General features: G+C 41.8%; 2 protein-coding genes across 7 annotated transcripts in view; both read left to right on the top strand.

Moving 5' to 3' along the window:
* Nucleotides 1–18748, top strand: part of LEMD3 (LEM domain containing 3) — an 87659-nt gene extending 68911 nt beyond the window's left edge. The window contains exons 7-13 of one of the 3 annotated variants that reach the window (XM_073327867.2): nt 2238–2339; nt 3697–3799; nt 9327–9505; nt 11911–11992; nt 15984–16089; nt 16168–16246; nt 16499–18748. In XM_073327867.2, the coding sequence (XP_073183968.2) occupies nt 2238–2339; nt 3697–3799; nt 9327–9505; nt 11911–11992; nt 15984–16089; nt 16168–16246; nt 16499–16662 (815 nt within the window). In that variant the 3' untranslated portion in view covers nt 16663–18748. Of the gene's footprint in view, nt 1–2237; nt 2340–3696; nt 3800–9326; nt 9506–11910; nt 11993–15983; nt 16247–16498 lie in introns of all 3 variants that reach the window. The other 2 variants (XM_073327866.2, XM_073327868.2) reach the window with 2 other exon arrangements.
* Nucleotides 18749–20869: 2121 nt separating this feature from the next.
* Nucleotides 20870–26078, top strand: part of MSRB3 (methionine sulfoxide reductase B3) — a 147309-nt gene continuing 142100 nt past the window's right edge. The window contains exon 1 of one of the 4 annotated variants that reach the window (XM_073327876.2): nt 20870–21181. In XM_073327876.2, coding sequence (XP_073183977.1) covers nt 20996–21181 — 186 coding nt within the window. In that variant the 5' untranslated portion in view covers nt 20870–20995. The remainder of the gene's footprint in view (nt 21182–26078) is intronic. The other 3 variants (XM_073327877.2, XM_073327875.2, XM_073327879.1) reach the window with 3 other exon arrangements.

The following is a 26078-nucleotide window of genomic DNA, read 5'->3' as shown; positions in this document are numbered from 1 at the left end:
AGTAACTGAATCCCAGACTATATGTGATTCAATAAGCCAAAATCAGAGCCTTGAACTCGGATGCAGACTACTAGGCACAATTTTAACATTTTTACTGTGAAATCCTGCTGAATGAGCAGCCCCTAACATTCTCTGACTTGACTGTATTGAACTTTGGATGGTATTGCTAATAATAAATAGCCTCTCAGATCCTTTGCTGAAAAGGGATGGAACTACTCAAGAGCCATAGACTGGTTCCTGTGTGGACTGCACATGAATCAAAAAAGATCTCATGGTCAGTTTATCAAAAATGGCTGGAAGAACCAAAAGAATTTCCTTCAGCACTGTTTCTTCATTGCTAAGAGATCATCAACCAGTGCAATGCCTGTCCCATACTAGGGTTAAGGGGAAGAGGAATCAAAACTCCAGAAACCATCAGAAATTACCATCCATGACCTTCTCACTAAACATTCCCCCCAAAATTTGATACAGATCAATAAGAAGATTGTCCACTTCAGGAGATGACTTCTTGAGCAGAGAATTCACAATTTCATCATTGAGAATAGTGTGGCACCTTGTTTTCCTTTCTTTCTCTCCTGCCCCTTAGCTCCTTTATGCACATGGGAATGTTTGACAAGATTGTTAATGAACAGTAAGCTTAATTTCCTGACTGGTGAAGTCCAGTGGGGAAGAACCTGGGTCAAATTCTGAGTTGAACATGTTATTTACAATAACTAGAATACCAGACATTTCTGTCTGGAACTGAAGCAGAGAAGGACTTGTAGGCTTGGCAGAATTTGATACCCCCCCCCCCCCCGCTTTCGATATTTGTCAATGTTTGTTTATTTTTAACAATTTTTTATTTTTACAGTCGCTGGAAATAAAGGGGGTAGTACGGTTGGGGTTAGGTGTAGGGCAGTGGGGCTTCAGGGGGCTCCCAGCAATGGCAGCAAGCCTGCAGGGGATTCTTTGAATAGTTGAGGGTCCCAAGACGCCAGAGCGCAAGGTGTGAGGGAGGCTTCAGTCCTGGTTGAGCAGACACCCCTGGCTGGGACCGCAAGGAGGATATCTTGGTTGCTGGGTACTGCTGAACAGTTCCTTGTCTGGGGATGGCTCCCACACTCCTTACCTGGTGAGTGAGTTAGCGGGGCCATGACAGCAGAGCTGCAGAGGGCTGCCTGCACGGCTGCAGAGCCAGTGATGCCTGTTCCCTGCAAGTGTAAGGTATGGGCAAGGCTGTGGTCCTGGCATGGCAGAACAGACCACTGGCCAGGACTGGGAGGAGGAGTCCCAGCTGCAGGGGAGGCCATCCCACTGCTGAATGGCTAGTGCCTGGGGATGGAGCCATTCAGCAGTGAGATGGCCTCCCTTGCTGCCTGGAACTCGTCATCCTGGCCAGGAGTCTCTGCTCTGCCCCATCAGGCCCTCAGACTTCCCCACGCTTTGTGCCTGCAGGGATAGGCTGTTACCGGCCCACTGCAGCTCCACTGTCATGGGAGTGAGGGAGGTGGCCTGTGACAGTGGGGCTACAGAGGGCTCCCTGCTCTGCTGCAGTACCAGGGACACCTGATCCATATAGGCACAAACTGTGGAGGCTGCACTCCTGCTAAGCCTAAAGATTTGTCACCTCTTTGGAGATACAAAGTTAGGATCAGAATGATTTTCAGCTGTAGAAATACATGCAGTACTTCACAGCAAGGAACACTACTGAGTTGAAGCAGTCCAAGTTTATGAGAAATGAGACTTTCCCATTTTCAAACATCCTGCCTCTACTCCCAAACGCTTGCCTGTAGCCAACAGGGTAGAGTCCAAAAGCTGCAAAGCGTGTGCTTTTTAAAGTTCCACAGGCTGTCAAACTGAAGGTTTAGAGGGATATTGGCTTATGTGAAACCTCACTATTTTCATCTGTCAAGATAATCCAAATTGTATTGTACTTCATCTCAGGGAAAATTAAATGGTCTTTAGTTTACCAATAATAATAGCAAAATGTGATGCTCAGCAGGGGGAAACTGTCCTTTTAGTGATATCAATGAAGTATTTTTTAAAAAAATCTAATAACCCATTTCCTATTCAGCCCCAAACTAGCTTCTATGCTGCTTTGTTGCAAAAATGCAAAACATTAACAGTAACATGTAGTATGTACTTCTGATACATCAAGGCTTTTGCTGAATTTAACACACCAGCTAGTATGTGGTGCACGTTTAAGAATAGTTAAAGTTCTAAGTATATCTAAAAGAATATTATGAATTTTAATGCAGGTATAGGGATGGTTTGGGGAGTCTTGAACTACATGAAATATCGCTGGACAAAAGAGGAAGAGGAGACCAGGCAGATGTATGATATGGTTGTAAAGATTATAGGTATGAATTTTTAAAATATACAACAAACACTGGTTTAGAAAACCTGTACACATTTTCAAAATACGGATCCTTTCTGTATCAAGTGGCAAGTCAAATGCTCATCTTCTGCTTTTGTGTTTACTCTCTCCCCCATCTTCTGTTGCGAGTGCATTTCCTTCCCATGTTTCATTATGAGCTCAGTAGTTTAGGCATAATGCCTATTCTGTACCCAGAAGTGCTAAACCACTTTAGCCTGCGCTTTAAACCCAAGCAAACCATTGGCATAAGGTGTTCGATTTATGAATACTATACATTCTTGCAATCCTGAAGATTTGTGGTATTACCTTAAATATAGCATAGTCAAAGTTATGCTAACTGAACAATCTATTCTTAAAAATGGACATAGGGAAGGGTAGTGGATGGGTTATATAATGGTGACACAATGCTCTCCACATCCAATTTATTCTTGTAATTAAGCTAGATCTGGCCAACTTTCCTTTTAAAACTGATAAATTCAGTACTAAAGTAATCTTCAGTGGCTGTATACCAGTGAAAGAAGCCTTTTAACAGATCATTCCAAAACCAGACCAAATTTTATTTACTGAAGTTGAATATCCAGATTAACCCCTAAATATTAATTTACTACTTTTGAGGGACAGTATATACACGCAGTGTTGTTACTTGTTTAGGACAGTAGCTTCACTTTTAAAACTGTCTTGATTTAGGACTTCCTGTTAACTACAGTGGTTGATCCAAATTTTAATGGGGTTGAAGGGTAAACATAATTATATATGATATACAATATTAATGTCCATATAACTCTACCACAATCATTTGTTTTAAAAATAACTTTGTTGGGGAGGGGATAGAGTAACGTTCCATTCTTTAAAAAAAAAAACCAAAAAAACAAAAAACCCCACTTCTGTCTAAAACTTTTTTTACATATAGTTAAAAGTAACACTCAAGATTATTAAAACTCAGAACTGATTTATAGAGAATACCCCCTCCCCTTTATTCCAGGCTTATTTTTTTTACATTTGACAGCACTTTGTATACAGTCAGTTTTGCTGTTTTCCCTGTATATTCAGTTTCCCTGATTTGTCTTCCTTAGAGCTTTTTAAAAACCAAAAAGGCACGAAAGCTTATGCTCAAATACATTTGTTAGTCTCTAAGGTGCCACAAGTACTCCTTTTCTTTTTGCGAATACAGACTAACACGGCTGCTACTCTGAAACCTGAAAACTACTGATATTGGCAGGGGACTTGAAACAGCTGTTTGTACCCAGAACTGCTTCTGATTCTTTATTTTTTTTTAAAGGTGACTAAATTTGAAGTTGACTCGTAACAGTGTAGCTAATTGTTGGTTGTGGTGTTCTCAGATGTTCTAAGAAGTCACAATGAGGCATGTCAGGAGAACAAAGACTTGCAGCCATATATGCCTATTCCCCACGTGTGTGATTCCTTAATACCACCTCAGGACAGGTATGTTCAAATTATTCTGTTGAATTGCTTTAAAGGGCAGTATGTTGAGCTTACACATACATAAGTGCCTTAGTCAATAAACTAAGCTACTGAATATTTCAAATGAGTAAATGAAACCATCTAGATTAAATTGCAGGCATAAGCGATGAAAACCTTAGTTCAAGCGCTGGTCCCTATGTGTATTTTACACATGGGTACACATGTGCATCATACACCTGAGATCAGAGATATCTAGCAAGTAGTGTCCATTGGTCTGCACATCTCAGTTGTTTTCATCATGCTCTGAAGTGAGGGCATGAGGGGTGGTGCAGATCAATGCCTCTTCAATTCCTTCTTACCACCGCATGGCCAGAGTCAGAATCCTCTTTATCTAAAACTATCTTTGTCGGTCTTCTAATTTGTAAATATGTATATATTGTATATAGTTTAGTATTTAGTATTCTTAGAATTTTTAGACTTTATAGTTAGTTTAGTTCTCTCCACCTCAAGGAGTTCCTGCCCACAGAAAAGTACTATGCCCAGCATCCCAGGGTTAGAGCAGGGGCAGGAAATGCAGTTCTTTTTTCTCCATCAGCGGTGGACACCTGCACTGCCTTTACTGCTTTGGGGAGGCTCATATCACCACCAAGTGCAACATTTGTTGCTCTTTCGCTCCCTGAACCCATGAGGGATGAGAGCTGTTTGTGGAAACATCTCATGGAGAAAGCCATGAGACCTCAGTCTGACCCAGACTGGGGAGACCCTCCCCACCCCCCAAGTGCTGTGCCTCAGATGGTGAGTAGCAACCCTCTGAGCATGAATTCTGGAGCAGAGGGCAAAACCATTAAGCCTCTCATAAGAGTATGGGATATGAACATAAGCATAAGGACGTATCTCTATCTAGATCTTCCTCTGAGAGACAGGACACCTCTCTGTCCCTGTCCAAGTTGGTTGAGTGCTCATGGGTGAGTCTTAAAGAATTAAGTCTGCTTAAATCTTCCAATCAAGAAGGGAAGGTGCAATGGAAGAAGGATCCATTGCTTCCAGCTCTGGTTCCGACTCCAACTTTCAAAGGTCAAAAATCAGCACCTGCCAGCTTCAACTAGAAATTCCATGTTGGATTCCCATTCAACATACTCCAGGAAGGATCTGCTGAGCCCATCTCCTGAGATGCACTGGATCTGTCAATCTGGCCTCCAGAACTCTGAACTCCAGGATGGACTGAGATCTTTACGTCACCGGAGGATATGTTTGACTTATCCTACCCATAATCTTCTCTTCTCTTTCTTGTCCCATCCTCCACGGGATATTTCAATACCAGAAGAAACCACCTTGAGGAGAAAGGGTCTTTCCTGTACCCTGTCCACAAGCTGGAACATACCAACGGCACGACAGGTGGAACTTGAACCTGTCTTTTCATCAGATGAGTCTGATGTTCTGGATGAACCTTCACTCCCTCGGAGGGAGACCAGTCCACACACAACTTCTTCAAGGTCTTGGAGCCACCCTCCTCCCAGGTATTATGACCCAGGGGACTGTTGACACCCAGTGCCTTGAAGCACTCCCCATTCAATCAGCCTTCATTTTGGCCCTTCTGGGGTCTGTACACTAGACATCCCAGATCTGGACAAGAATCAAACTTGGCCCTCTTCCCCTGGCTAGTGCCACTGGCCCCATTGGAGTAAGCAAAGGAGGAAATTGAGCTGGATCGCTGGTGCTGACAGTTCCATTGGGCATGTCATCCTCCTGACTAGATGAGGCAGTCTCTACATCATCCCCATCTCTGCCTGATGACCACAGGCAATACCAGGAGCTCTTGCAGAGGGTGGCAGCTGAGCTCAAGATCTGTCTTGAGGAGATCAGTGACATGCAGCGTAGACTCCTGGACGTTCTACAACCTTTTGGCCCTAGCAGGGTGGCCTTCTCAGTAAACAAGGCCATTATAGTACCTGCTAGGGCAATATGACACATCTCAGTCTTCTGTGCCCCCACACCAGAAAGGGCTGAAAATTGTTACTTTTTACCAGCTGAAGGAGCAGAGTTCTGTTTACCCGTCCAGTTGCTTGGTGGTGCACGGAGCCACAGAAAGATTCAGGCTGCATCACTGCATGACAACTCTGATACAAGGTCACTAAATGCCTTGACCTTCTAGAGAGGAAGGCATTTTCATCTAGCAGCTTTCAGTTCAGAACTGCTAACTTAAGAGGCTCTGTTAGCAAAATATGATTTCACAAATTATTCCGAATGTGTGGAATTCAGGACAGACTTCTCCAGGAGGACAGGTCTCGGTTCTAAGCCTTCATCAATGAAGCAAACTGGTGGCTAAGACTGCTCCAAACAGCAGTGGATGCAGCTGATACTAGGTCCAGAGCTACTGCTATAGTCCTGCAAATCTGTGAATATCCACTATTTTGGATTGGATACGGATACAAATTCTTGTATCCACACAGGGCTCTAGCTGTTGCCACACTATAGTCATGAGACAAGAGTCCTGGCTTCATGCTTCAAGGTTCCCCAGGGAGGTCCAGAATACCCCTGAGAACCTCCCCTTTAGTGAGTCCAATGCCTTCATTGAAAGGAGATGAGTTGATTTACTCACTTAAGTTGTTCTAGAGTCCTTAACGCTCCCTGAGCATTTACATCCTAGCCCCAAAGAGAGAGCATCACAAGCAGGTTTATAAGCCTTAAACCAGTGCTCTTACAAACTACTATGTAAGTGCCAGAGGGTACAAAAACTCAAATTTGTGGCTTTCTCCACCTCAGCTGCCACCACTCAACCCCACTCACCATCCATAGGTTACTTTTGACAGGATACTTGAGAACTGCATTCCTCTATTGATGCCACCCTTCATTCCCCCCTTCCCCCCCAAAAAAAACAAACAAACAAAAAAACAACTTTTGGTGGCTACCTTGCTCATTTCACTCACAACTGGAGGGCAACAAGAGTGGCCAAGTGGGTGCTGGAGAGGATTCAATCTGGCTTTGCAATCAAGTTTGTCACCTCACCACCAGAAACCCCTTCCTGACCCCTTTTTTCAAGGACCACTCTCACAAGGAGATCCTCCATTCAGAGGTGGACTCTTCTTCAGTGAGAAGCTATAGAATACATGCCACCTCAGGATTGAGAGACAGTGTTCTACTCCCCATATTTCTTCCCGCCCAAGGAAAACGGAGGTTGGAGATCAATTCTCGGTCTATGCCAACTGAATGACTTTATTCAAAAATCAGAATTTTGTATGGTCACATTGGCATTCATAATCCCCTTTGTTGAAGAGGGCACATGGATTGTGGCTCTTGATGTGAAAGATGTATACTTTTATGTGGACATTTGCCTGTCCCACAGAAGTTTCCTGGTAAACCAAGAGCACTACCAATTCAAAGTGCTTCCGTTCAGCCTAGCTACAGCACCCAGGATCTTCACAGAGGTCTTCTCAGTGAGGTTGGCCTGGATGACTACACCATCTGTCCGTATCTGGATGATTGGCTCTTGACTGGCAGATCCAGAATGGATGTTCAGTTGGTGTCCCTATTCCTACATTGTCTGTTATCTTCCTAGGGAATCTGTGTTAATATAGAAAAGTCCTGGCTTGGCTGTGGTCTGCTTACTAACCCTACAGACACAACATGAATACTAGAGTATGATTCCTGCCAAGGTCACAGCTTGTCTTGTTGGACAAACCCAGAACAAGTATGTGTGGGAGTCCTTTCCTTATCCATCCGCCTGGTGCGACCATTTTCATGGCCACATCCCTCATAGGTGGTGGAAGCAACAGCTCTGGGCCAAGGCCGCAGGGGCGATGTCTTTCATCTACCATGGATGGACCACCTCAAGTATGCCTTTCCTTCCATCCGAATGATACTACAAATTCTACAAAAGATTCACCATGACAAAGCTCGGGTTATTCTCATTGTGTCCAACTGGCTCAGATAACTTCTGAAAACGTCAACCTGACCTCCCATCAACATCCAACCCTTTATGGATCTCCTGTCTCGAGAACAGTGGGGCCAGATATCCCAACCCAGGCCCTTCTCATTTCATAGCCTCGTATTTGGATGGGCATTAGACATAGAACATTCATGTTTGGAGACTATTCAATCTATTCTCAAAGCAGAAAGGATTGCACCAGAAAATGCTGGCTGACCTGTGGAGATGTTTCTCCTCCTGGACACAACAGAGCCAACTATCCACAGAAATCATGGGAATTGTTGTTACTCTAGACTACCTACTCATGGACTTTGAGACTGTTAGTTTGCTGCTGGTCTACCTTGAAGCAATCATTGCTTTTCATCCTCCAGTTAAGAGCTATCCTGTTTTCACTCATCCAACTACAATCAGATTCCTAAAAGGCCTCATCAGGACCTTTCCACTGGTGGTAAAACCAACCCTGCACTTGGATCTTAATCTTGTTCTTTCAGAACTTACCAGACTTCCCTTTTAATCATTTTGCTACCTGCTCCATGTCCTACCTCTCTATGAAAAAGTTGTCTTCCTAGCCACAGTCACGTCAGCCAAAAGAGCAAGTGAACTGGGAGTGCTTATGGCAGTATACTAGTTTTCATAATGAGCTTTTTCTTTGCCTTCACCGAAAATTTATCCCTAAGGTAATTTCTGAGTTTCACATGAATCAGCTTACTTACTGGTATTTTTTTTTCCAAACCTCATGCTTCTGATGAGAAAAGATTTCACTCTCTTGACGGACAATGGGCTTTAGTGTTCTGCCATTGGAGAACAAAATCAATTAGGAAAATACCTAGATAACTTGTTCCTTTAGCAAAGTGATTAAAAGGACAAGCATTATTTGCTCAGAGACTCTGAGTGGATCTCTGGCTGCATCATTCATTATCAACTGGTGCATGTGCCTCCCTAGAGCGGTGAGTGCCTGCTCCACTAGAACACAAGTGACTTCTACAGCATCTCTTCAAGACATATTTATACTGGACCTATGTAGGGCAAGAGCTCTCTCCATACTTTCGTGAAACAGGCATTGGTCCAGACATCTTCTGCAGATGCAGCTGTGGGGACAGCAATATTACAGGCATCTATAACAACTGCATCCTTGCACTCCCTCCACTGCTGTTTAATTGCTTACCAATCACATATTTGTGGAATACACATAGGGACCAGCACTCGAAGAAGAAATGGAGATTACTTACCTTTTACTAGAGGTTCTTCGAGAGTTGTGTTCCTATCTGTATTCCACTACCTGCCCTGCTTACCCTCCTGCTGCAGATCATCACTGGATTCTCAGTAAGAAGGAACTGGGGAGGCATCGGTCTGCACCGCCCTCCTCTGTGCAGAGCATGAGAAAAAATGCGCATGTGTGGGCCAACGGACACTACTTGCTAGAAATCTTTGATCATAGGTGCCTGGTGCACATGCTTATCCATGTGTGGAATACAGATAGGGACCACACATCCCAAAGAACCTCCAGTTACAAATAAGTAACCTCCATATTTCTTTTAATTAGAAATTACTAGTATTTGGATGCATAATGTATTTTTGTTATAATATTAAAATTATAATTCTTGTTCTTGCTCTAAATTGAAGGAAAAAAATGAAGAAGGTCTGGAATAGAGCTGTTGACTTCCTTGCTGCAAATGAATCTAGAGTTCGCACAGAGACACGACGAATAGGTGGCGCTGACGACTTGGTTTGGAGATGGATACAGCCATCTGCAGCATGTGACAAAATTTTAGTTATACCATCTAAAGTATGGCAAGGCCAAGGTATAGTTATATTATTAAATGTAACTTATATTTTGCATTCTACACTTAACATTTATTCTTGCATCTCCTAATGAGGCTAATCTGTCATTTGAAAAGGAAGAATTTGATTTTTCTAATCTATTTAAATGTAAATTGCAGTTATTGTCTGAAAAAGTGACAATATAAAAATAGCACTTTCCTATTCAATAGACTAGCTCCTCTATACTTAGCATCTCATCTGTTTACTTCAGTGCCAGGTATAAACTTTTCTGTTAGTGCTCCAATGGCCATACAGCAGAGCCCGCAGAGTAGTCAGACAGAAAGTGAGCTATTTTCTGGCTCGTGTATTATCAACAAAAATAACTGCGTGTCATTTACGGGGTCAGATTCTGACTTTCATTACCCTTGTGCTAGCTTATTGGAAACAGTGGTATACAGGTGCAAGGGCAGGGTTGGGCCTCTAGAACACTTATTGCTGTCATTGTGCACAGGTCAGGAAAAAGAAGCATGACTTCCGTTTCAGGTGGAGCCTGAAAGAGTGGCATTCAAATAAATAAATCCTCTTATTTGTAAACTCTATAGTGGGGAAGTCACATACAAAAATATGTATCCATGATAAGTTGTTTTTAGCATTTCAGAGGGGAACTGCTCTTCTTAGAAAATATATAGGATGTTTTTGCCACCACGTCTCCTAGTTCTGTCTGGCACAACCAACCGTTTGCTTTAATGTAGAAGGGGAAGTCAGAAATTAAACTTCCCATGGTTTTGTTCCCCTGAAACTTGATAGGGATGTCACTTCAGGCACACCTTGCCTGAGAGGGGAAAGGGGAGCTGTGCGCTGGGGGTGGGAGGGTGACTGGGGCAGGGTGGGGGAAGGGGGAGCCGTGCTCGGGGCAGGATGGGGAAACCACCAGTACTTCTCTCTTCTGGAGCCTTTCCCGAATGCTCTTGCAGGCTCCAGCTGCTGCTCTTTCCACCTCCTGGTGGTGGAGGCAGATTACTGCAGGTAACCGGTTTCAGAGTAACAGCCATGTTAGTCTGTGTTCGCAAAAAGAAAAGGAGTACTTGTGGCACCTTAGAGACTAACCAATTTATTTGTTAGTTAGCATCCGATGAAGTGAGCTGTAGCTCACGAAAGCTCATGCTCAAATAAATTGGTTAGTCTCTAAGGTGCCACAAGTACTCCTTTTCTTTTTGCAGGTAACCGGACTTTTAATGTCCGGTTAGCATTGCTAACGGGACACTGCCAGGTTCCCTTTTCGAGCAGACTTCCTGGTAGAAAACCAGATACCCGGCAGCCCTAAATGGAATGCCCTCTTTGAATTAATTTGTGAGGCTACTAACAAATCCTCCAGATTTTTACTTAAAACACTCTGGGGGGGAGGGATAGCTCAGTGGTTTGAGCATTGGCCTGCTAAACCCAGGGTTGTGAGTTCAATCCTTGAGGGGGCCATTTAGGGATCTGGGGCAAAAATTGGGGATTGGTCCTGCTTTGAGCAGGGGGTTGGACTAGATGACCTCCTGAGGTCCCTTCCAACCCTGATATTCTATGATTCTATGACTGTAACACCTTCAAGAAAGAGTTAACCATTGACAGATTGTGTAGAAATGGGATAGTTTGTCTTTCTTCAGAAACCCTTTCAGATATAGAACCATCAAGTTGTGCAGTAGCTATGTAACCACATTCTTATTTTCACTGTTCTCATCCTTCTCTTCTTTGTAAACTTGGTGTGGTTTTTGTTTTTAAAATTAGATTGTAAATTTTCTGGCTTAAGGACCATTTCTACCAGTTCCTAATACATAGTGTCCCCATCCTGATTGTGGACCTTCATATGTCACTCCAATATAAAGAATTAATAATGGGAATATTTTTATACTGAAACATCATCTGTCCCTATTTCTTAATAGATTCTTATGAATTATAGAATACCCAAAGGACAGTATAAATGTTAAGTTCATCATAAAATTACATCCTTATAAACATATTGGCAGGTCATAATTATAACTGAATAATTACTGCATAAATCCTTGTCAAATTTAAACTAGTTAGCAAGAACTTAGATTTCTGTTTTTACTTACAGATAGTGCATGCAATTTCTGCATTAGTTATAGCATACAACTTTTTAGCTATCTGGAATTTGTTTACCATCCAGTGTACTGGCCGGAATATCAAAACTAATATCTTTAAACCTAGCAATTATTAATCTGAAAAAATAAAAGTATCTGTTTTTCTCAATATTATTAGTGTCTTTATGGGAACATTGTAATTTGTTGAAATTTTTTTCCTTCATATTATGGAAGGAAGATATTCTTACTCTTAAGTTCAAGGCAACAAAAGGATTAAATGTAAAGATAAGATGCTTGTAAACTGGATAGTATTGTATTCATTACTTAGTAAACTATTAAATCTGTTTTTTTCCTTGTAGCATTTCATCTAGATAGAAGAAATTCGCCACCAAACAGTTTGACACCATGTCTAAAGATTCGCAATATGTTTGATCCCGTCATGTAAGTAAATGTGGTCGTACCCCAGGTGCTATTTCTAATGTGCCTTAGGACAGGGTGGAAAACTTTCATTCTTCAAATCCCTCCTGAAAACGCATGATATCTCAAAAACTTCAACCCCAATACTTTCGTCAGAGAAATAGTATCGTATATAAGCAAAAAATTAACATTCAGGATGTGTGCATTACCAGCCAAAGTGACTCTTTTTGCTTTTTTACCTCACCCTCCCTTTCCTCTTGCTTTTCGGTGTTAGTATTCTGCAGACCACTTCCTCAACAATAGTGTGGTCGTCAGTCATCTGCTGTCCAAATACACTGTCACTCTGGCCCTCTCCTGTTTGGCTGTAAAAATGTTTGATTTTCTGAAGCACCAAAAAAGACACTGGAGCTTCTGTGGCTTACATGCAACAGACTGCATTGGCTGTAAAATTAAGAATACAGTCTTAAAGTTGCACAATTTGGATTTAGAATGTTAAACATTGGGGTGTTTTGCATTCCCTTGGGTCTTGATCACCAGCCCAGTCGGGGGAATCTCATCAGAGCATATGATGACAAAGCCACCTTGGTTGGAAGTACAAAATGCTGTTCCCACAGAGCACTTAGTGCGTCAGTAGGAACCTTTGCCCAGGGAACCAATTTTTAACACAGGAGGATCCATCTGCTCCTGTTAACATCTTTTCCTCCTCGCTCAATGACTTCATGATCCTGGACACTTCCTCTTCAGTTGCAGATGATTGTCTCATTAGGAACTTCTGAGAAGAATGGTTGCAGCTTTGGACATAAAAGCTGAGCTTGTACAGGAAAACACCACAAGTTTTTGGACATGCTCTTCTGCCCCTGTGAGGATAGCCCCTCCCTATTAACAAGGCTCTTCTAGAGCCAGTAAAGACCTTATGGCATATGCCAGCCTCCTTAGCTCCTACAGCTAGGCACACCGACAAACATTCAAGTGTTTTTATTCCCATGCCACCCTGAACTCTTTGGTAACTGTCACTACGAATGAGAGATCACGTCGGGGAGACTTAAATCAACTCCCAAAGAAAAAGAGCCCAAAAGACTTGACTTAAATGGGAGAAAATTTTTTATTCTGCCTCCTCTCTGAAGATGTATATAGTAAATTAGCAGGCACTGTTAGCTAAACTTGACTGTAACCTGAGACGCAATGTCCACGTTTTCCGAGAAACTACCAGAGGATGCAAAGGAAGAATTTAAGGCTTTCTTTGCAGAAGATTGCATGGTGACTAAGATGTCATTCCAGTCTGCACTTCATGTGGCTGATGCTTCTTGTAGAGTGAGTGCCTCTGCAGTAACTCTGAAGAGAGTTTCCTGGTTACAGAACTCGGGAATAGCTATGAACTGTCAACAAATGATATAAGATATTCTATTTGGCAGTTTTGTCTTTGTTTTCAGATATAAACTGATGAGACCTTACATTCTTTTAAAGACTTTCAAAGCAACAGTTTTTGCTTATTAGTGTTTGATACTCCAGCCCCCAAGAGGTGCCTGTACAGACCGCTAACTGTAGCACAACACAGGCATCTCATTCTCAGTTGGCTGTTGGGAGGCATGCCATTTGATTCCTCCTTTGAGGATAACTCTACAGTTGCCAGCAACAGCCAGTCCTCCTTCCTCCCACCCCAACCCCAGGTTGAAAACAGATGATCACATTTCCTCAGTGCTTGCGAATCTATAACGACAGACAAATGGATCCTAAGCACTGAGAGACTGGGGTATTCTCTCTAGTTTCTGTCCACCTCCTTCTCCACCTAGCTATTCCATCCTTTCTCAGGGACCCATCTCACAAGTCAGTGCTTGTTCAAAAAGTTCAGACACTTCATCCTAGGAGTCATAGGAGAAATTCTCTTTCAGCATTGGGGAAAGGGGTATTATTTACAATACTTTGATTCCCAAGTCTGTGGAGGGGGGTTGTCTGAGACCCATTCTAGTTCTTTGAAATCTCAACAAGTCCATCAAGTATGTAAGAGTTCCCTTGGCCTTCCTAACATCGATTATTTTTTCCCAAGATTGCAACAGTGTTTGCTGCCCTTAATCTCAAGGAAGTTTGCTTCCATGTGGCAATCTTGCCAAGTCACAGGAAACTTCTAAGTTCTGTGGTAGCTCAACAACATTATCAGAATATGTTATTCCCCTTTGGTCTGTCATTGGTGCCACAAGTATTCAGCTGGAGTATGGCTGTGTCATACCTAAGGAGGAAAGGAATTCATGTCTTCCCTTACCTGTATGATTGGTTACTTCAAAGCAGATCTGAACATCATGTTCTTCATGACATCCATTTCATCCTTCGTTTCTTTGACAGTCTGAGACTTACACTGAACAAGGGGATATCCGCGTTCGTTCCAACGTAGAAAATCAAGTTCATTGGGACCCTACTTGAGTCAATGAAGTTGACTGAAATCTCTCCTAAGGGAGAAACGCAGACTATTGTCCAGCTGTATAAGTCTCTCATGTCATGCCCCACCACCACAGTCTGAGCTTGCCACACGGCCACATGTACTTACGTGACCCAACATGTTATGTGACCAAACATGTTCTCTTGGGGGGGCTACAGCAAAACTATCGATGAAACAGAAATCCCTTTGACAAGTGGGTCCATGTACTTCCTATGTTCCTAGTGTCTTTAGAGCAGTGAGTGGATCAGAACAGCGTATGTAGGGATATGTCATATTCTCATCCCCTTTCATCCAAGACATTCATTACAATGCATAATGCATCCCTGATAGGATGGGGGTGCTCAGCTAGAAGGTTTGTGAACCCAATAATTATGGACAGACAATGAAGGGTCAATTCATAATCAATATCCTCAAACAATTTTCAAGGCTTGCTGCACTCCCCCCCTCCCCCCTTACATCAAGGGCTTGTTGGTCTAGATACTATCCACTCAGCTTTGTCAAAACCAGTGAAACAGACTTTTGCATGAAAAGGAACACATTGTTCCCAGAACCTGTTGGCCAGTCATCTCAGCAGGAAACTTTCCAAAAATCATGAGTGGTCTCTGAAGAACAGTGTGCTCAGAACTCTTTCAGGTCTGGAATATTTCATTCGTTAACCTCTGTGCAATAAAAGACGAAATGCCATCATTCTGTTTGCAAGTGGGTGACAGCCCAGGCTCATTTACTGACACTTCTCTCCTACAGTGGAGGCAGAGTTTCCTGTACACATTCTTCATTTCAGCCCCCTGCATTCTGTTCATACCACAGGTGATCCTCAAGTTGACAGAAGACCATGCCAGATAATGCTTAAAGCTCCAGCATGGTTGAGACAATGCTGGTTCTTGGACCTTCACAGCCTCCTGATTCAACCTCCATCAGCTCTCTGCCTTTTCTTCAGACCTGTTGTCCCAGAAGCACAGGCAGATATTGCATGCAGACATGAACAGCCTGCACCTTATGGTGTAAAGGTTAATTCAGGTGGAGGAAGACTGCTCAATGGCAATTCAGGAGGTATTGCTTAATAGCAGAAAGTAATCCACTACACCTGCTTATTTAGACAAGTGGAAGCAGCTTTCAATCTGTTCCACACTCCAGGGCATACTTCTATCAGAAACTAGGATTCAAGACATTTTGGAGTACCCATTACACCTCAGATCTTTGGGCCTTTCCCTAAGCTCCCTGAGAGTTTACTTAGTAGCAATCTTGGCAATTCTCCCTCCAGTTCAGGAAACATCCATTTTTTTAAAAATCTGATCGTTTTCTAGATTTTTAAAAGGGATTGTTTTACTCTTTCCCCTGGTAAAGAATGCATTGCCATGTTGGGACCTTAACATTTTATTAGCTACTTTAATTGGCCATCCAAGGTGCACATTCCAAGGGTTAATGTTACTACATATTAATATCATATTAACATACTTTGCATGTTCCTTTAAACATTGCTTTGTTTAAAAAAAAAAAATTAACCAGAATCAGACTTCTTAATAGAAATGTAAAAAAATGTTCATGCAGACTTTCATTATATCTTCTCTTAATTGTTTTACTTAGGGAAATTGGTGACCACTGGCATTTGGCAATTCAAGAAGCAATCTTGGAAAAATGCAGTGATAATGATGGAATTGTTCATATAGCTGTGGACAAAAATTCACGTGAGGTAAATGCATTTCCTGTATTCCCGTTATATGTTTTGGCTTGTTGGTCTTACAGCTTAATTTTTTTTTTCTCACCACAGGGTTGTGTATATGTCAAGTGTCTGTCTCCGGAATATGCTGGGAAGGCTTTTAAAGCATTACATGGCTCTTGGTTTGATGGTAAGAAGTTTAGGGGTTATAAATTGAGGAGAAATGCAGCTACTGTCATTTTTAGCTAGCACTGTAAGATGACTTCTAACTAAAATATTAAGCAATAGCAAAATACATTTTTGACTTTTTTCGTAGGTATGAATTATCTGGCAATTTGTTGATTACATCAGTGCATTGAAGTATTTATCTAACTTGAAGTATATTTATCTGTTAAACTAAATGTAATGGTCTAAACTAGTAATTGGTTGTATTTTACTGCAGGAAAGCTGGTAACGGTAAAATACCTGCGGCTGGATCGATATCATCATCGCTTTCCCCAGGCTCTTACTTGCAACACACCCTTGAAGCCATCAAACAAACACATGAACTCAATGTCACATCTTCGTCTACGGACAGGCACAACTAACTCTCAGGGAAGCTCCTGAGAAGACTTTCTACAACTACTAGGACTGTTACTTGCAGCAGGAAAATTCCTGTTTGGCTGCCGTCTTCCTTTTTTAGTGCTTTTTGTATGTAATATTTTCATTGATTAAATAAAAGTCTGAACGTTCCAGAAATCTTGTTTCCAAAGGGACTTAGCAATGAGGCAGTAATGCTAAGTGGACAAAAACAGTTGCTTCAGGAAGTTTTGGAGCTTGAGTAAACCAATGCATTTAATTTTTGCATGAAGAACACTGAATTTATTAAACATTTTCAGATGTGGTGGCTGTAATTTTTTTGCACCAAGAAGTGTTTTGATAACAATCCAGAAGCATGGAGAAAAGACGACTTCCTGTATTTCCATAGTTTCCTGTGAAATAATCTTGTGGATATTTTGTAACACACACCTACAGTTCCTGATGGCAAATAAGTAAAGAAGTTAATTTTTCAGTCTAATCTTAGGTTTCTGTTGCTCTAAAGGATTCATTTGCTCCAGCTGGGGTATGGGAAAATTAATTTGGCTTTAGTGGTTGCATATAAGTGTGAGGGAAACAGAAACTGAATGCAGATATACTGGTTTTTGTACATAAGTGTAAATGCTGGTGGTGGCAAAAGTAGTCATGTTCTGTGAGGATGTCTGCATTAAAGCAGTGAATAAGCTTCCTATTTTATTCATAACCTAATGTTTTTTATAATGTTGGCTGTACCATCACATAAACGTCAAACAGCCGCACACCTTAAAATATTAGATACAAGTTAAATATCTTTTATAGTTTTTATATTGAAATATCTGACTATGATTTTGTGTGAAAGATCTGATACCAATTGTAGTGGATTCAAATTTATGTGAGCAATAAAGAAGCAATTGGCAGATACTGAAAAAATATTTTGTGAAAAGCTGTATTTATTACAAATACCAGGACTGTGACAAAGTACTATTGGGATTAAGTAACTTTCCTAATATATTTATAACTTTAAATAAGTTTTAATTAACCAGTTACATGTAAAATTAACAAAGGTGCATATTTTTTGCAACAAAATTTTGGTTCATGACAGCTAGAAATATAAATGTACAAGTGAGTTACTTTATTTCAATGTTAAATTTATGTATTAACATTTATTCACTCTTAGTAACTACAGAATTGTTGCTGAGAAGTTTCATTGCATATCTAAGACTATTGGCTGCACTGATCCCTTGTTTACACCATATAATTTTGTCTATAATTATCCAGCTAAATATTGCATAGGTGGTGAGACTGGAAGTGTACCAGTTAAAATAAATTTAATAAAACTCACTTTAATTCTTTTGTAGATATGGTGGATTTGCAGCATGAACTTGCACAAATAATGCATGTTTTTCTTATGGTTCATTAAACATGATGCACACTATTCTGCAACAGAAAATCCTTTTGTGCCTTACCTTGTGCTTTTGAGGGCACCATGTTTATTATTGGAGGGTTTGTTATCTGAAAATTTTTTAATTCTCAGTTTTACGTCTCAGATGCTAATGAATTAGTATATATAATATATATAATCTGCCATGCAAATTTCTACTCATGAGGGACAAGTACATATTTTTGATGAGTGAGTAGATTTTTATGTCAGGTCTGATAGATTTTCGTGAGTTTTACTATATGTACATATACATATATGTATATGTATAATATACATGTATATGTATAATATATGTATATAAACTGATTTTGCTGTATTTGATGTGCATCATAGTGATTTGTTGACCTGATCTTAGTGACCCCATCTTGTGACCTGTTGCAAGAGTGAATGTAAAAATAGTTGTGGCATTTTAAAAGGTCACCTTTTGATGCAGATGCATCATTTTCTTGCTTCTAAAATATATTTCTTGTAAACACTGTACATTTTATTATTGTAATATGTACTATTATGCATCTTATTTTACCTAAAACTGTTAAGTTGACCAATATCCCTCCCTGCAAGACAGAGGAGAATGTGTATAATATCTGGACGTTTGAGAAAAATCAGATATTTGATGTAATTTGTCACCTGTCCTGTAAAAACAAACAAACACACACACAAACAAAACTCTAATTAAAGGTTTATTAGGGGTTTTTATATGTGTCTCAACTTTTCGATCTTCAGAAGTCTCTTTGATTTGTATATTTGTCTGCATTTGGTGAATGGGTGAGAGAGAAGAGCTTCGTACTACAGCTATTTAAAGTTTTAACAAAAGCTCATGTTCTCAAGATACAAGTTTTAGGGTATGCTCTAGAGCTGATTTAATACATACTTTAATTCCACTGAAGACCAATCTTGAGCTGAGAGATCACTGACATTGAGCATGGGAGTGTATTTTATTTTTGTAATATATTTTAAGGCCAGAAGGGAACTTTATGATTACCTAATCTGACCTGCATAACACAGATCCAAGAATCTCACCCACAAATGTCAGCAGCATCAAGCTCATAACTTCTGTTTTGAAATATAGCAAATTTTTAGACTCCATCATATCTCTAGGTAGATTTCCATGATTGATTAGTCACTCTTAAACTGCACCTTTTATTTCTACTGTGAATTGGTCTAGCTTCAGCTTCCAACCATTAGATCTCATTATTCTTTTTCTGGTAGATATCTCTACTGTGACAAATTTTTCCCATGCCATTTCTTGTGGACTGTGACCAAGTCACCTCTTAATCGTTTATTTGATTAAAGTATTGTATGTTTTCCACAAACGTTAGACTGCAATAAATGCCTATTCCTGGAGACTAGAATGTTTCATAGGTGCCTGAAAGTCTAAAAGCTGTGTTACTGTACTAGGGAAATTGTAACCTGCATATATTGAAATATCAAAAGGTGAACCCACTAGTGCGATGAAGAAATTCCCTAAAGATTTTGGGTTAAAATACAAGAGTGAGTATGAGCAGGAGAAGGTGACAAACAGGTCAATCAGAAAAGTCTTAAAAACAGTTAAAAGTTGGAAATATTTTTAATATTTCCTGGTTTCTTCTATGCTGCTATTAAGTTTTTTCTATTTTGGAAACATGGGCACAGATTTCTTTGGAAACATCTATCTTTTGTTAAATCCTCTGGTTTTCCAGAACAGTTTCTTTAGCTACGTTGTAATTCTGGTTTCTACATTTAGCAAGTTAGCATTACAAAAGGAGCAAATACATCTTGTCTTTATGGGCTGGAGAACAGTAAAGAAAAAAGTTAATTCCAGAAGCACATCTGCTGTCTGATCCTTGCTGCTAAATATTGTACACAGTATTTGACTTAAAAGACCATGATGAACCCTCTGCTCTTGTTTCTATGCTGGGTAATGACACCACTTTACTTTGTGATAAAATTCTTAAATAGCTACCATTTTTTTCTGTGGCTGGGTATGGGGGTAGCTGTTAAAGCTAGCACACCTGGGCTACTAATCTTCAGATGTTCATAAAGCTGTACTCAAGGCTTAAGACACTTGGCACAATAGTGGTTAAACTAGTAAACTACATAACTAAATAATACCCACCTTCCCTCTCTTCTGCCCTCAGAGGTCTATGCTTTCTGAGACCAGTTGCTCCATTTAATGTAGGCTTAATCTTGCTACAGCAAAAAGAGAAATAAAGACCAAGTCACCCTTAATCGCTCTCTTGACCAAAACGCCATTCTAGCGGAGTGGTAGTGGTCGCTTTCAGACTAGGAAGCCAACACCATAGTTTTTACAGCAAATACATTAATGAAGCTGATCACTCTACCACATCCTTTCCTGTTTATATTAAGCTTTTTCCAATATATAATCTGGATTTACTTTAATGCTAAAAGGGGAAAATAATAAATCGAGAGACGCTGACGATAGTCGTATCTCTATACTAGTAATTTGGACCCTGCCCTTGGGAGTGAAAGTCACTTTCACTGGCGGGTGTTTACCCTGCTATAGGAGTTGGTGGTTTTTCTTTTCCCTTGGTAACGGGTTGTTCACGTTACAAAAACTACTGTTGAAATTAGCACTTTGCAGTCTCCCTGCAGCCCGCAGGGGAGCTGCCTTGGAGTCGGTGGTATTAACAGCCTGCTCCATTTTCGCCGCACCATCCTCGCCCGGTGAGGCGGGGCTGCGTGAGACCTTGCCGGGCTGCCGGCTGAAATCACGGCATGGCTGTGCTAAAGCCCATGGAGTAATTCCCCACCCTCAGGCGGAGAGACCTCCGCGCCTGACGCAAGCTGGCAAGGGCGCCGTCCTGGGCGGGGGGGGTCTCCCCGCAAATAACACGCGGGTGCTGTTTGCTCCAGGGGGAGCCGCGGCAGCCCGGCCCTGCGGCTGGGTTGGCCCCCGGCCGGGCGGGGCAGGCCGGAGCTGGCCCTTGCACTCTCCGCGGCTCCATGCTCATATTTGGCATTAGAGGCCGGTGCCCAGGAATTTCCCGTCATGCCTCCCGGGGCGGCCGGGCCCGTCATTCTGCTCCCGGGGGTGGGCAGGGAGCTGCTGGCGGGGCCGCCCCATGCGCGCTCGGCCGCCCCCGCCGCTCCTCTCGCTCTGCCTGGCGGCCGCCGTGGCACTGGTCGCAGGTAAGAGGCCCGCGGCCCTGCCCGAGCCGCCCCCTCCCCGGGGTAGGGAGCCACTTGCCGGCCTCGCTTCCAGAGCCGGCCCGGCCCGGCGGCGCTGAGGCTGCGGCTGCCCAGCGCGGTGCGCAGGAGGTGATGTCTCTGCGCGCGGGTGCGGGGAAGACCCCGAGGGGGCAGGAGGCTGAGAGCGCGGGGGTGGTGCAGGGCTGGGGCTTGGCGGGGAGAGGGGCGGCAGGAGCAGCCCCGGGGGGGATGCAAAAGCAACACCTGCAGTGCGGGAGGGGGGAAACGAATAGCCCCAAGTGGCTTGGACAAGCTGTTCATATTCAGCAGGAGGGGACCGGGCCCTGGGAGGCAGTGGGGGGCGGGGCGGGGCAGAATGACAGGAGCAGCACCAGAAAGGTGGGACCCTTTGGAAGTTGGGGCTAGGCCCAGCCTGAGCTCACCAGGGGGTGCAGGTCTCTGCAGGGTTTGTATCAACCCCACATGCTTTCTTGGGGGAAAGAGGGAGATGGCCTTTGCTGCCTTTCTTTGTAGTACAGCAAACTAACTAAGTCTTCCAAAGGTAAACACACAAAATAGAGAAACTGAGAGTGGATCCAGTCACTCAGCCTTTGATAGGTAAGGCTCTGTTACTGCTTACTGCAGAGCCCTTTGGAGCTGAGAGCCTAGCACACGTTGGCATCCTACAATAATAGTGGGATGCTCCAGTCAACGTTTACCATATTTAGTGAATGTTAATAACCAGGCACAATAATTATAAAGGAATATTGTATTTTGGAATTAGTGCCTCTGTAAAATAAGTGTTAGACTTCAGATGGACGTACAATATTTTTTTAGAGACTGATGAGCTGCCTATGCCCTTACTTTAGGAACAGTTTGAGCCTTATATTGCATATGTCATGGTTTGTCAGTTCCCTTAACTTTCCCCTTTTTTATAATCAAGATGGTTCTAAAAGTACACTGCTTTGAAAGATAACCAAGCAAAATATCTACAGAATACGGATGGTTTGCCTTAGTGATATGGGGCTCAGTTGATGGCTTGCAGTCCATAAATGGTAGCTTGGAATCCACCCACACTGTGGCCTAATGCCAGTTATTTTGAATCCAGTGTTTAATGCTAAGAATCTTTCTTGTTTATATTTTTGTCCTTGCTGACTTGTTACCAGTGCTTACAGTCTCATTTTTTTTTTATTATTTCTTTCTTCCTTCCTTCCTTTTGATTTCCCTGCTGCATGCCTTTGCAGTTTTGTCATGGTGCATGGGCTGCTTGTCTGGCAAGTCTTGTTAGTTGCATTGCTTTTTGAGGTTTGATTCAGGATATAAATTTCATGTGGCTTTTAATCCTAATCAGGCATTTGTTCCTAGTTTTTAAGATACAGTAATGGCCTGCGCTATTTTAGAGATTTCTCACTCTAGAAAAACAGTATTTAACAGACTACAAAAAGATATTTAATCTGTATAGGGAATTAAATATGGTGAACAACTAATCACATTGCTAAATAACCCAGGAAGGTAAGTGTCTGTCCTAGCAAAAATCTGGGTTACAGAAAAAGAAATATTCAATAAATTAAACAGAGAATCTCTGCTTTGGGATTGGAAAAAAATCTTTGTTATAGGTGGAGTCTTTATTTTCTGTAAATCACAATGTGTGGATGACAATGAATAAAGTTTCAGAGTAACAGCCGTGTTAGTCTGTATTCGCAAAAAGAAAAGGTGTACTAAGGTGCCACAAGTACTCCTTTTCTTTTTAGAGAATAAAGTGTCCACTTGAGAGAGATCTCTGTGTAACGTTCTGCTGTGACTTTCACAAAGTCATTTAAGTCAAAGGAGTCATACTATATATATCAATCTGGAATTTGGGTTCTTGGTTTACTTTCCTTTCTCAATATTTCTTTGGTTCTTCAGAAGTCACCTCAGATGGATCCTTTAGGAAGAAAAGTGTAATCATATATTTGTCTGCACAAAGAGCAAGCCATCAGCTTTAAACATGTCACCTTTTGTCAACCATATTGGCTTAGGTTTTTGGCTTTGGCTACAAAGGGCTTGTCTACACTTACATTTTATAGTGCTCTAACTTGCTGGCTCAGGGGTATGAAAAATCACCCCCCTGAGCGCAGCAAGTCTGAGCGTTTTAAAGCACTAGTGTAGACAGGCTCCGAGCACTGGGAGCTGTCCTGTAGAATAGATAAAACCCCAAGCAGATTCTACAGGATAAAACCCCATCTATGCTACAGGACTCTCTTGGTGACTGGGCAGTTAGTAGGTGTGTTATAGCAGAAACTCCAAGGAAGTGAAGCTTGATAAATTGAGGAGGGAACTGATTTTTATGGAGATTGTTTAAAACTTGGAAGAAAAGATCTCTCAGTTAAGGATTCAGTATCCCTCACAACTGCGACTTAGGACTGAGAAGACACAATATTGGAACTGTTATTAGGAGGAAAGCATCTTTTTCTCAATTACACAGTTTAAGGCCTGAAAATTGAAACCAGATTAGCCAGAAACATGTTCAAAGACAGTTCTTATTAGCAAATTGCTAATAGTTTCCCTAGCTGTGCAGACTTAAGTCCTAGTATAGCAAAATTTTGTAATATGCTGAAAGGCATGGTTCATCCTTGTTCACACTGGACAGGGGAAGTGGCCTTCTCAGTAAGTTCTGTGTTTAAACACGATTCAATTTGTAACTGTAGTATAGGCAAGACAGGCCTAAGAGCGGACTACTATGCAGTTTCCCACCTGACTATCCCAAACACCCAACCATGTGGATTAGTTATTTTGTGTTATCCATAGTAGATAGTGATCTCTTTAAACCTTAAGTAGCAGTCTAGCAAAATATATACATGATAATAATGTAATTGCATTGTTAAGAAGCGCCGCCCCATCCAAAGGATAAATGAGTAACTTTACACATTGAGTCTGGAAGTTTCTCCTGAAGGACTCTCTGATTCACTGCTCCTTCCAGGGAGAGTAAATGACTATAAGTTTCACCTGACAGAACACACCTCACTAGTACCAGAAAGTGACAATAAAACAGATGAAGACTGGCTGCTAAATAACATTAACTTCACTCGGACTGCACAATGAAAAAGAAATCTTCAATGCAGGACACCTAAAAACTTCATGAGGAAGCGATCTATGCCAGTTGAAGCCAAAAGAGAACATCCCAACAAATGTTCAGTTTTGGTTGAAAGGCTTTCCTATGCCCCTTTTCCTGTGCATCTTGAAAATTCCATATTAGGCCAGTGTACAGGCAAGGATGCTGCTGCTGTGCCAGAATGAAACCCAGGGTAGTTCAGGCAGTCTAGGCCGTTTCACGTACAGCACTTTAAGCAATTGTGTAGGGGAAGAGTGAAATTGATTTATCTTGGGTTGGATTTACAGTGGTCTTTGAAGCTCCTGAGGGTGAAATTGGCTAGGCTTTCACCAGTTTCAACACTAGGGGAGTTGGCAGCCCCCTCCTGTGAGTATGGGGAATGGAGTAAGTGAGAAGAAGCACACTCTCTGAAGGGACCACAGTAGGAGGATGACCAAACAAAAATCCAGAAGGGATTTTAAGGAGAGGTGAAATGCATGAATCCCCCTGCCTCAAACCAACCGAAAGGGTAAGGTGCCCCAAAAATACCAAGATAAGAGAAACAACAACCCCTAAAGTAGAGAGGGAATATTGAGTAAAAATCCCAGGCTGAGAAAGAGACCCAAAAGATTTCTAGAAGAGGAGAGAAATTAATTTAAAAAAAAATTGGGAAAGGAGAAAGAAGGTACAGAGAGAAAATACAAAAAATATTAATTTTAGAATGAAAATTCTGTATTTGAATCTTTTAGCTGTTAGTGTTCTAGTTATAATCGTACCAGTAGCCAAAAGAGGCTCTGAAATAAAATTTAAGCATGGGATGGTGTGACATACCAGGGTACAATCCAGACTAATGAGTAGCTGTGTCACTCCACCCTGTAATCTGGGGTGCCCTTTACAATGCCTTGCTGCTGTAGCCTTCAGCCTGGACTGCTCACAAAACAGCCTTCAGCATGTAAGTCACTCCCAGCTCTCTCTCTCTCTCTCTCTCTCTCTCTCTCTCTGTGGTGATGTTGTTGTTGCAGCCAGCCACACTTTGGCTCTTAGCAGCCTTAAGATTTCCACAGGGTGACCCCAACAACTCCTAGTCCAGATTTCTCCCCAGAAATGTATATCCTGTACTTCCCAGCCCTGTCCTGGACAGCACAAATATATTGAGTACATTATTCCTTTAAGGGAATAATATGGTCAGAACTTGTTACCCCAAATGGAGTTACCCAGACACTTCAACTTGAACACACTGGATTAGCTAAAAACAATGAAACAAATGTATTAACTACAAAGAGAGCTCTTAAGTGAGGAGAGTAATGAGGCATGAAAGTCAGAAATGATTACGAGAAAAATAAAGATCTAACACTTCCTGGAGCCTAACATAAAAACTATATTAAATTCAAAGCAAAGTTTTATTCTCACCACCTGCTCTTGGCAGTCTTACTGATCAAACTCTTTAGGTCAGGACTCCTCCCTCAGAATCCTATGGCTGCTTCAGGTGTAGTGAATGTAATGGGGGAGGGGGTAAAAGGGGGTGCTTTGGGCTGCATGTCCCTCCTTTTTATAGTTTCAGTCCCCCTCTTGAAAAACATTTTAGCTGAGACCTATGGGACAAAGAATTTATGTGGAAGGATATTCCCTGCTGGCTTTTTTCACCTGTTTGTTTTCCCTCCCTGCTTGATGACTCTGTTTACTGCTTAAATGTAAATTAAGGCAAGCATATATCCCTTCCTTTGTTTAGGGCAGACCTCATTTCTGCCTGGGAAGGGCTGTGGGGTTTGGAACATGTGGTAATAACATCATGCAGGGGAATCTTCAAACTTCACATTATGCGTTGTC

The sequence above is a fragment of the Lepidochelys kempii genome, chromosome 1, assembly GCF_965140285.1.
Source record: "Lepidochelys kempii isolate rLepKem1 chromosome 1, rLepKem1.hap1, whole genome shotgun sequence".
NCBI classification, from domain to species: Eukaryota; Metazoa; Chordata; order Testudines; family Cheloniidae; genus Lepidochelys; species Lepidochelys kempii.
Note: the sequence above shows the minus strand (reverse complement) of the source record. Positions and strands in the feature narration are given on the sequence as shown.